Genomic DNA, 11,825 nt, shown 5'->3' on the forward strand with positions numbered 1-11,825 from the left:
GAAGGGAGTTAGACTGGATGGCCTTAAGGTAGCATTTCTCAACCTGGGAAGTCAGGACCCCGGGGAGGGTCACCGGGTTGGGGGGGGGGGTGTCAGAAAGGTCACCAAAGAGCACCAGAAAACACAGAATTTTCTGTTGCTCATGGGGGTTCTGTGTGGGATGTTTGGCCCAATTCCATCGTTGGTGGGGGTCAGACTGCTCCTTTATTGTAGGTGAACTATAATCCCAGTAACTACAACTCCCACATGTCAATGTCTATTTTCCCCAAACTCCATCTGTGTTTATATTTTGTGTGATTGGGCATATTGAGTATTTGTGCCAAGTTTGGTCCAGATCCATCATTGTTTGAGTCCACAGTGCTCTCTGGATGTAGGTGAACTACAACTCCAAAACTCAAGGCCAATGCCCACCAAACACTTCTAGTGTTTTCTATTGGTCAGGGGAGTTCTGTGTGCCAACTTTGGTTCAATTCCTTCATTGGTGGAGTTCAGAATGCTCTTTGATTATAGGTGAACTATAAATCCCAGCAACTACAACTCCTAAATGACAAAATCATAATTTTTTGAGTAATGGTCACTCCTTGTGTAGTGAGACGTTTTGTTGCCAAATTTGGTGTGATTTCGTTCATTGGTTCTTTTGTTTTTAAGGTACTCATTATGCACAGAATATTTTTATATATATATAATACTAGCTGTGCCCTGCCACGCGTTGCTGTGGCCTATAGTAAAACGTATCAAAGTTGAGGTAGATATCTGGACTATTATGAAAGAGAGGTCCCTACCTATTCCTTCCCCCTTTTCCTCCCCCTTTCTCTCCTTTCTTCCTTCTCTACCTCTTTCTTTCTTTCCTCCTTTCACTACTTGGTTTCATCCTTCTTTCTTTCCTTCATTCCCTCCCCCTTTCTTCCTTTGCCTTTCTTCCCTCCCTGTTTGCTTCCTTCTTTCACTTTTTATTTCCTTTTATTTCACCACCATCATAACAATAACAATTTTTTTAGTTTTGTTTTGCCGTTTTGTGAGTGTGTTGTTGTGTTGTTTTTCATTTTGAGTAGATATGTTTGTACCTTGTGGGTTGTGTTATGGGCATGGGAATTTTGGTTAAGTTTCGTTGGGGGGGTTGAGTTTTGTTGTTTTGCCGTTTTCTGAGTGTGTTGTTGTGTTGTTTTTCATTTTGAGTAGATATGTTTGTACCTTGTGGGTTTTGTTATGGGCATGGGAATTTTGGTTAAGTTTCGTTGGGGGGGGGGGTTGAGTTTTGTTGTTTTGCCGTTTTGTGAGTGTGTTGTTGTGTTGTTTTTCATTTTGAGTAGATATGTTTGTACCTTGTGGGTTGTGCTATGGGCATGAGAATTTTGGTTAAGTTTCATTGGGGTTTTTTGAGTTTTGTTGTTTTGCCGTTTTGTGAGTGTGTTGTTGTGTTGTTTTTCATTTTGAGTAGATATGTTTGTACCTTGTGGGTTTTGTTATGGGCATGGGAATTTTGGTTAAGTTTCGTTGGGGGGGTTGAGTTTTGTTGTTTTGCCGTTTTGTGAGTGTGTTGTTGTGTTGTTTTTCATTTTGAGTAGATATGTTTGTACCTTGTGGGTTGTGTTATGGGCATGAGAATTTTAAGTTTCATTGGGGTTTTTTGAGTTTTGTTGTTTTGCTGTTTTGTGAGTGTGTTGTTGTGTTGTTTTTCATTTTGAGTAGATATGTTTGTACCTTGTGAGTTTTGTTATGGGCATGGGAATTTTGGTTAAGTTTCGAGGGGGGTGGTTGAGTTTTGTTGTTTTGCCGTTTTGTGAGTGTGTTGTTGTGTTGTTTTTCATTTTGAGTAGATATGTTTGTACCTTGTGGGTTGTGTTATGGGCATGAGAATTTTGGTTAAGTTTCATTGGGGTTTTTGAGTTTTGTTGTTTTGCTGTTTTGTGAGTGTGTTGTTGTGTTGTTTTTCATTTTGAGTAGATATGTTTGTACCTTGTGGGTTTTGTTATGGGCATGGGAATTTTGGTTAAGTTTCATTGGGGGGGGGGGTTGAGTTTTGTTGTTTTGCCGTTTTGTAAGTGTGTTGTTGTGTTGTTTTTCATTTTGATTAGATATGTTTGTACCTTGTGGGTTGTGTTATGGGCATGGGAATTTTGGTTAAGTTTCGTTGGGGTTTTTTTAGTTTTGTTGTTTTGCCATTTTGTGAGTGTGTTGTTGTGTTGTTTTTCATTTTGAGTAGATATGTTTGTACCTTGTGGGTTGTGTTATGGGCATAGGAATTTTGGTTAAGTTTCGTTGGGGGGCTGTGGAGTTTTGCTGTCCCGTTGAACCAACCTAACAGATTTATATATATAGATGATATAAATAATATATCATAACTTTCATAGAAGCGAAATGTATTTTAACTTTTATTATAAAGGTTGTTTCTGAGGAAATTGGCAGGCTAATGCTAAAACTTCCCTTTCTGACAAGAGGAAAGGAACCTACTTTGCATTGTTCTGAGTCTCTGCCTTTAAATGAGGTGACTGTGAAGAGTCTCAATGCAAATATTAAAAAAAACACTTAAAATATTACAAAGAGAAAGATCAAAAGCATTTGGAAATAATATGTGCCCAGGGAATAGGATTTTCCAGAAATGATCAACACAGTAGAAACTTATGTAATAGGCATCATACAATAGAAATCACCTTTTTCTTTATTTGGCAGGCACAAACCATTTCCAGTTTGATTTTAATTTAACCAAATCCACTCTGTTGGGGTGTGTAGTGTGTTATGGGGTTTTACAGGAAGTCCCTTATTTTCTTGGTCTGCTCTCTGACGAAAATGTAGCAAAAATAATCAACTTGCTAGATGGATAGGGATAAGGCAAAGTTTCTGCCACGTCTAGCCAAAAATAATTTGCTGCTGGATGCAAATGACAAAATGTCACCACTCCCAATGTCATTCCATCATATTTGAGGAAATACTTAAATTTGGGGGTTCTAAGCCAAGAGTTGCCAGATGTTCAAGCTGGGTTTAGAAAAGGCAAAGGAACGAGAGACCAGATTGCCAATATCCGCTGGATAATGGAGAAAGGCAGGGAGTTTCAGAAAAACATCTATTTCTGCTTCATTGACTATTCTAAAGCCTTTGACTGTGTGGATCATAATAAATTGTGGCAAGTTCTTGGTGGGATGGGCATCCCAAGCCACCTTGTCTCTCTCCTGAGGAATCTGTACAAGGACCAAGAAGCAACAGTCAGAACTGACCACGGAACAACAGACTGGTTCAAGATTGGGAAAGGCGTACGGCAAGGCTGCATCCTCTCACCCAACCTTTTTAACTTGTATGCAGAACACATCATGCAATGTGCGGGGCTTGATGAATGCAACGCTGGGGTGAAAATTGCTGGAAGAAACATTAACAACCTCAGATATGCAGATGACACCACTCTGATGGCCGGAAGCGAGGAGGAGCTGAGGAGCCTTCTAATCAAGGTGAAAGAAGAAAGCGCAAAAGCCGGGTTGCAGCTAAACATAAAAAAAACCAAGATTATGGCAACAAGAATGATTGACAACTGGGAAATAGAGGGAGAAAATGTGGAGGCCGTGACACACTTTGTATTTCTAGGTGCAAAGATTGCTGCAGATGCAGACTGTAGCCAGGAAATCAGAAGACGCTTACTTCTTGGGAGGAGAGCAATGTCCAGTCTTGATAAAATAGTAAAGAGTAGAGACATCAGACTGGCAACAAAGATCCGCCTAGTCAAAGCCATGGTATTCCCTGTAGTAACCTACGGATGTGAGAGCTGGACCTTAGGGAAGGCTGAGCGAAGGAAGATAGATGCTTTTGAACTGTGGTGCTGGAGGAAAGTGCTGAGAGTGCCTTGGACTGCGAGAAGATCCAACCAGTCCATCCTCCAGGAAATAAAGCCCGACTGCTCATTGGAGGGAAGGATACTAGAGACAAAGCTGAAGTACTTTGGCCACATCATGAGGAGACAGGAAAGCCTAGAGAAGACAATTATGCTGGGGAAAGTGGAAGGCAAAAGGAAGAGGGGCCGACCAAGGGCAAGATGGATGGATGGCATCCTTGAGGTGACTGGACTGACCTTGAAGGAGCTGGGGGTGGTGACGGCCGACCAGGAGCTCTGGCGTGGGCTGGTCCATGAGGTCACGAAGAGTCGGAGACGACTGAACGAATGAACAACAACAAGCCAAGAGGCGAGCTATATCTTTCTGGTTTCCAACAAAGAGGAATATTTGGAGGATTCAGAAAAGATTATGTTCCTATTGCTCCCATCTTTGAGTATTAATGGTAGGGAATGGCTTGTTTTCTGTGCCATGAAGAAAGTTCTCTTGTTCTTTTACAGGACTTTAATGTTTTCTATCTTTAGCCTTCTGCATCTACATAGTTGTTTATTCAACTCCTAAGCTCTCTGTCAGATGGTGTTCACATGATGGGGACATAAAAAGAGAACTGCTGGATTAAGCCAAAAGCCTATAGTCCAACCCCTGCTTCTCAGAGGATTGCTGTACCTTATTAAACACAAACTTTAGAAGTATTAGTAACTCAGCACTAGTTATGTCAGCTCCACTGGCTGCTGGTCCGGTTCCGAGCACAATTCAAAGTGATGGTCTTGACCTATAAAGCCCTATTTCAGTGGTTCTCAACCTGGGGTCCCCGGATGTTTTTGGCCTACAACTCCCAGAAATCCCAGCCAGATTACCAGCTGTTAGGATTTCTGGGAGTTGAAGGCCAAAAACATCTGGGGAACCCAAGGTTGAGAACCACTGCCCTATGGGGTTCCGGCCCAGCATACCTGTCCGAACGTATCTCCCTCTACATCTCATCTCGGCGTTTAAGATCCTCTGGGGAGGCCCTGCTCTTGGCCCTGTCTCTGTCACAAACACGCTTGGCGGGAACAAGGGACAGGGACTTCTTAGTGGTGGCACCCCACCTGTGGAATTTGCTCCCCGGTGAAATTACATTATCCACATCTCTCCTTTCCTTCAGAAAGAAGTTGAAAACATGGTTGTGGGACGAGGCTTTTGGATAACACACTGACAATGACAATGGTAATGAAGACAATTTCGCTATGGAAATGGACTAGGCACAAGCTTCTGATAGAGTCTCTGGTCACAGAATTCAGCTTAGACTACGCCACCAGGCTGTAATGTTTTAAACACTTTTTAAATGAATGGATTAAATGTTTTATTTATATGTAATTATTGTGTTTTATTATGTGTATATAGGGGCATCAATAATAAAACACAATAATTACATAATAATTAATTTATTATGTGTATATAGGGGCATCAAGGAGCCCCCGGTGGCGCAGTGGGTTAAAGCACTGAGCTGCTGAGCTTGTTGATCGAAAGGTTGCAGGTTCGATTCTGGGGAGCGGCGTGAGCTTCCGCTGTCAGCCCTAGCTTCTGCCAACCTAGCAGTTCGAAAACATGCAAATGTGAGTAGATCAATAGGTACCGCTCCGGCGGGAAGGTAACGGCGCTCCATGCAGTCATGCCGGTCACATGACCTTGGAGGTGTCTACAGACAACGCTGGCTCTTCGGCTTAGAAATGGAGATGAGCACCACACCCCAGAGTCAGACATGACTGGACTTAATGTCAGGGGACTACCTTTACCTTTACCTTTAGGGGCATCAAATTGCTGCCAGTGGGGGTTGAGAAGGGCGGGGTATACATATTTGAATAAATAAATAAATAGGTTGCTGTCCTGTATCAAATCATTCAGTGCTAAATCATAATTAGTAACACAGATGAATCTGGATCACTAGCCAATTCATCTGTGTTACTAATACTTGAGTAGGTTTTAGTCCTTTGTTTCAGCAGACTAATATTCCAATGGTATTAAATCATGGTATCTCACTGCAACTCTGAACCATAGTAAGAATAAGATTTACATTTACTTTTCGTGTACAAGTTGACTTCTTTTATAAATAGAGAAGACGTTTGGGGGCCAAAATGATAGATTTTGATATGCATGGAGAGGGAAAAGTGACAGCATGAACTTTGACTGCCTCTGCCACCACTTTCCTACCCAGGCATTCAAAATGTCATTTGTCACTTTATTTGATACAAGTTAAGGTACAATATTGACTCTTATCAGAAAAGGAACTATCCCCCTCTCTATAATGAAAGGCTAGTGCTAAGCCTGGCAACAAAGATCTGCATAGTTAAAGCAATGGTATTCCCCATAGTCACCTATGGATGTGAGAGCTGGACCATAGGGAAGGCTGAGCAAAGGAAGATAGATGCTTTTGAACTGTGGTGCTGGAGGAAAGTGCTGAGAGTGCCTTGGACTGCAAGAAGATTCAACCAGTCCCTACTTCAGGAAATAAAGCCCGACTGCTCATTGGAGGGAAGGATAGTAGAGGCAAAGATGAAGTACTTTGACCACATCATGAGAAGACAGGAAAGCTTAGAGAAGACAATTATGCTGGGGAAAATGGAAGGAAAAAGGAAGAGGGGCCGACCAAGGGCAAGATGGATGGATGGCATCCTTGCAGTGACTGGATTGACCTTGAAGGAGCTGGGGGTGGTGACGGCCGACAGGGAGCTCTGGTGTGGGCTGGTCCATGAGGTCACGAAGAGTCGGAAACAACTGAATGAATGAACAACAACAAAGTGCTAAGCCTGTCCTTGGAGAACCTAAAAGAAGAACCAAGACTTATGTTCTCTCTTAGTGCTCCTTTGAGAGGAAGTGCCAAAGAGCTACTACTGCTTCTGCCATTTTATCATCAAGGCATTCAAAAGGGCTACAAGTGACAAAGAAGGTTGGTCCTTTTTTAAAAAGGCACTCCCAGGATAGACAAAGCTCTCACCTTTCACCACTCTACTCAAGAGAAGGTGACAGGTCATTTTTTTGATGAGAGTAAAGTACAAGCCGGGGATAAACTGACCCAATTTTTTGGGTCTGAATAGATATAGTATTTGATATGTTGAAACAGATACTAAGCATGTTGCAGCAGAGAAGATGAGAATCTAGGACTAATCTAGCTGGAGGGAATTTCCCCATCCTGGCCATGAAAGGCTTTACTCTCTAATGTGGGAAAAATCCTTTGCTTACTTTCCTGGTTGAAGAGGCAGAGTTAAGGTTGAAGGGTTAGAGATAACGGTGAAATCCTCATCATGACATTTCTTTTCACCTTGACTTTCCTAGCCAGAAAAAGAATGAAAGATGGGGAGCAAACTGACTCAACGACATGATTTGAGATTTACTTTTTGAGATACACAAATTGTCAAATTTACCCCAGTGACACCCAAATCTATTATACCTCTCCACCGAAAGCCAAGGATGCCTCCCTGCACCTAAATTGGTGTCATAGAATCATAGAATCAAAGAGTTGGAAGAGACCTCATGGGCCATCCAGTCCAATGACATGCGAGTGTGGAGAAGAGCAAACCACTGACCACCTGCTGCAATGCAACCTGAGACCTGCCACATGCACCATGGAGGACCTTCTTGCAGCAACACCAGAAGCACTCCAAGTGGCCAGCTACTGGTCAAAGGACATTTAATCAACTACCAAATTCACAAATTTTGTATTTTGTCTGTTTGTTTGCTTTGTTCTGTTAGAAATGTAATATAATTGACTGGTTGCCCTGACACGACAAATAAAATAATACCATTATATACTATACATAGTGCTGTAACTTTGGTGTAATATGGCCAGACCACACAAAAACCCATTTACTGGTAAGCAGCTGCTGGAATCAACAGGAGTCTGTTGCCCTGTTGAATAGAAATTGCTTATCCAACGAACATAGAAATGTCTGCCTGATATTCCCACTCCTTCCCTACATGATTTCTGGCATGACAGGCAAAAAGGAGTCCTGTGTCAAATCCCCACATGCCTGAGTTTGCCTGTGCAAGAAGTGGTGGGAATGTCAGGCATCTGCTTGTGAACTGCCAGGGGAACAGACCCGTGTGGATCCCAGTGTTTGCTTACAGTAAGTACTTCATCACATGCGAAAATTCTGCCCCAGTTGAGCCATGGAGCCCCACACTGTCCATCACAGAACATAGCCTCACTTCTGGTGGGGCTCCAGGGCTCAACTGGCAGCATCCTAGGATGCTATGATGCCTACATGGGAACCTCCCCGTGCTCCATTTGGAACAATGGGACTACTGTGGGGGGAAGCTGTGTGACGATGCTTCTCCACATGTAACGTCAGCTGCCTGTGAGGTGGGTGCGGGCCGGCGGGATTGCTTCACTGTGCCCCAATTTGCCATGGAGCCTGGTGAAGCGATCTGGAGAACCTCATCAATGTGATAAGGTCCTAAGTGGGATTTGAGGAATTTCACAGTGCTTATGGAGCCCCACCAGAAGGAATTTCACAGGGGTCCCATTCTTGTTATGTGCCTCCAATTGGTTTCCAGCTTATGGAGGCACTATCAAAGTTTACCTGCCAAGTTTTTTAAGAAGCATCCCCATCCCCTTATATCTCTACCATGTAATGATATCTCAAGATGGAAAAATGAGATAAGAGGAACAAAGTCATATTTTCTGTAGTATTTGGGTAATTCTTCACAGTGTCCTGAAAACTTCTATAGCTGTCATGTATCATGTTCTGTAGTTGATGGTGGTTGGTGGTGGTAGGCCTAGCAGTTGGTGATGGAAGGATTAATGTAAGTCTTAGTTCTAAAGGGTTGAGTAATCTATAAGTAAGAATTCATGGGTGAATGCAGTTAAGGGTGGAGGTATGCAAGAGATGGATTGCAGCTGGGTGTTTCTGGATATAAGGAGCTAGCCTTGGGACTGATTTTCAGGAGAAAAGTATTGTTTTATTTTGGTGGTAGATGCTGCTGGTTTTTCCCCAGGTTTGTGGATTTTCGGTATCCTGACCTGTCTCCTGTACTCTTGGAACCTTGACTCTTTGGACTACGGTATAGATTCTTGATCCCTGGACTTTGCTCATTGAACTCTCAGCATTTGACCACTGCACTGGACCCTTTGACTACGGTGTAGCTTTTGCTATTGATTTTTGTTTATTCTGTGGCTGAGTACTATCTTTATGTTTTATATTTTGGACTATTAAAACAGCCAGATAGTAAGTGCTGTTTTAATTAAATTGTTTAACACAAACTGCATTTTTCTTTGGTTCATCTCTGCCTCTGTAAAGGCAGAGCCCTGGCAATGTGCCAATAACCCTATTTTTGATAAGGATAAAATTGAACAAATATGCAAAATAATCTGATGTATATATCATAGTTGAAGATTGAGAGTACACTTTGTGTGACGGCGCAAGTGGCGCCACCTATGTGTAGAACTGTTAGTTGCAAGATTTAAACTTTTGTATCATGCTTAATCCTGCCTTTTTACCCTGCTTACGTATAGTTGGATGGATTGGTTACTTATAGCTGTCAATCAGTATTGTTTGGCTCCACCTCTTCCTGGAGGAGGGAAGTGCTTCCCTTTTCATTCTGCCATCAGAGTTTCTATCAGATGGATGTGAGTAAGAGACTTGGCTCTAAAAGCCCCTGCTTAAATTACCTCTCAGCACCAGTTCTGAGCTTTTTACCCTTGAGACTTATGCTTCATGTTCAGACCAACCTGAACGACGTTGGAAGTCTCAAGTGCCTTCAAATTATTATTATTATTATTATTATTATTATTATTATTATTATCTTTATTTGTACCCCACTAGCATCTCCCGAACGACTCGGTGCGGCTTACACAGGCCAAGGCCTCAATAAAAACATAACATAACAATACACAACTTAAATCAAATCAAAACCATTAAAGCAATATCAAACAACAGAACAATAAAACAATGTACCAAAACACAATAAAACTAGGGCCGGGCCAAATGTAATAGGTACAGGTTAAAAGTGCTGATGTGACAGGTGGTATATCAGATTTTAGGGTAAGTGCAGTGTGCAGGCAATCTTAAGCTCTAATAAAGTGCTTCTGGGACATGTTACTGGAGTTTTCCTATTCTGGAAAGGCACAAACCGGTTCTTTTGGCACCAGAGGAAGATCCTGAGTCTTCAAACATAGGCCATTTGAACTGGGGTTGTGGTTTGCTCCAGCATTCACAAGCATTGAGGAAAGAGGAAACAGGAAAAGCTTCTCAGCTACAAACTCCTTGGACTTCAGAGATTGTAAAGTATATTTCCTTTATCCCTGTTGAAACATCAAGCTTATACCTGAGAAAGATAACTCATTGTGAACAATAAATACCATTTCGAGTTATCTGTTGTGTTTTGGTCTTTGGGAGTTCCAGTTTCCTATAGGAGGGCAAGAAAGATGCCACGTCCATGCCTTTCTCATTAAGAGTTATAAGCCCCAGGCGCGACGGCACACCTTGGATAAAATTAAGCACTTCACTGTGAAAAGCTATGCATATCTACTCATAATAAAGTCCTATTAATTTCAATAGGTACAAAACTCTCCTAATACACTGAACCTATTGAGTTCACATTGTGAGTGCACACATCCAAGTTAACACTATTAGTGTTCACATACTAAGGTAAATATCTACTTGAAACAATTTACATGTGTAAATCTGCATTTCTAAATAGGATACTCTGTTCGTTTTCTGTAGTAACACTGAAAAGAAAAGAATATAGACAGGAACATTTGGGTCTGAAAGCAAAATTCTTCATCAAAGAATGTCTTACCTTTCCACCGCAACAGCAGTCATAGAGTAAATGCTCACAAACACGGCAGTAATAGGAACAAAGTTAATAAATTGACAGAATCCTTTGCCAAAATACCAGACATTGTGGCTAGCATAAATAAAATTGAAAACGGTGTTCAAAGCTGTCATGAGTAGGTCGGAGAGAGCCAAATTAACAATGAAATAATTGGTAACGGTCCTCATCCGTCGATGAGACAGGATAATCCAAATGACGGTGCCATTGCCCACAACTGAAACAATCACCATGGATAAATAGGTGATGGCCCAAATTGCTATTTGCCAGCCAGGCTGGGAAAATGCCGTCGTTTTTGTCTGGTTGGCATAATCTGCAAAGATGTCATTGCTAATGTTAGAAGCAGAAGATGTCTTCATATCTTTCTTCAACTCTGTGCTGCAAACAAGATGTCCCGTTTTTCCGCAGTCCTGGTGTGAAAAGATATGTTCAGTCTAGAAATGTGCCTTCAGCATTGATCTTGAGATGTTAAAGGTAACTCCCGAGAAGTGCTTGATAGTCTCATATCCACCACAAATCCATTTGGAATAAATCATTGCATAAAATATAAAAAGTGTACGATGGTGCTAAGAAATATCTAATCTTCTTCAAACTGAAGTGTCAGATTATTCTAACTGCTGTAAAAATCCTCCACTGATTTTTGTTTAAACCGAAGGGTTCCTAGTCATTGGAGCATGGAGTTGCTGTCCTTTAGTTCTCTCTTTCTGGAAACACTAAGGAAGCAGCCAAACAGGAAAAAAAATATGCAGCGGCTTAATGAGAATTTGAAAGGAGGAGGTGGAGAGACAATAATGTTAATAAAAAAAGAGCCAAGTACGCATCAAATCAGATTTCATGAAACTGGTGTTTCATTTCTCCATGAGCTTTTGCCATCATCTCTGCTGCTTTTACGTTTAAAGCGAACAGCATCACAGATGTTACCCTATTAGGACCAAGACCTTTATTCTTTGTATTTTCTCATCTCATATTGACTTTAATTGGAGTTTCTGGGATAAGAACTTGGCCTTTACAATGCCATAAATTTCACAATGAAGAATTGAGAAAACAGGTCCAAAATAACCCTCTGGGAGAGAACAAAATCATTTATGAGCCATTCTATCATGAATTTGAAAGTCTGTGGCCCCACAAAACTTCACTTCATTTCACTTTATTTCTTAATTAGTCGCTCTCCACCAAGGTGCTCCGAGTGACTTACAGTCT

General features: G+C 41.6%; 1 protein-coding gene across 2 annotated transcripts in view; it reads right to left on the reverse strand.

The window, feature by feature from the left end:
• The window catches only part of TACR2 (tachykinin receptor 2), a 37,421-nt gene extending 26,108 nt beyond the window's left edge, over positions 1–11,313 (reverse strand). For both annotated transcript variants that reach the window (XM_060768872.2, XM_060768873.2), the window contains exon 1: positions 10,593–11,313. In XM_060768872.2, the coding sequence (XP_060624855.2) occupies positions 10,593–10,984 (392 nt within the window). In that variant the 5' untranslated portion in view covers positions 10,985–11,313. The remainder of the gene's footprint in view (positions 1–10,592) is intronic.
• Positions 11,314–11,825: the final 512 nt, after the last annotated feature.

The sequence above is a fragment of the Anolis sagrei genome, chromosome 3 (assembly GCF_037176765.1).
Source record: "Anolis sagrei isolate rAnoSag1 chromosome 3, rAnoSag1.mat, whole genome shotgun sequence".
NCBI classification, from domain to species: domain Eukaryota; kingdom Metazoa; phylum Chordata; class Lepidosauria; order Squamata; family Dactyloidae; genus Anolis; species Anolis sagrei.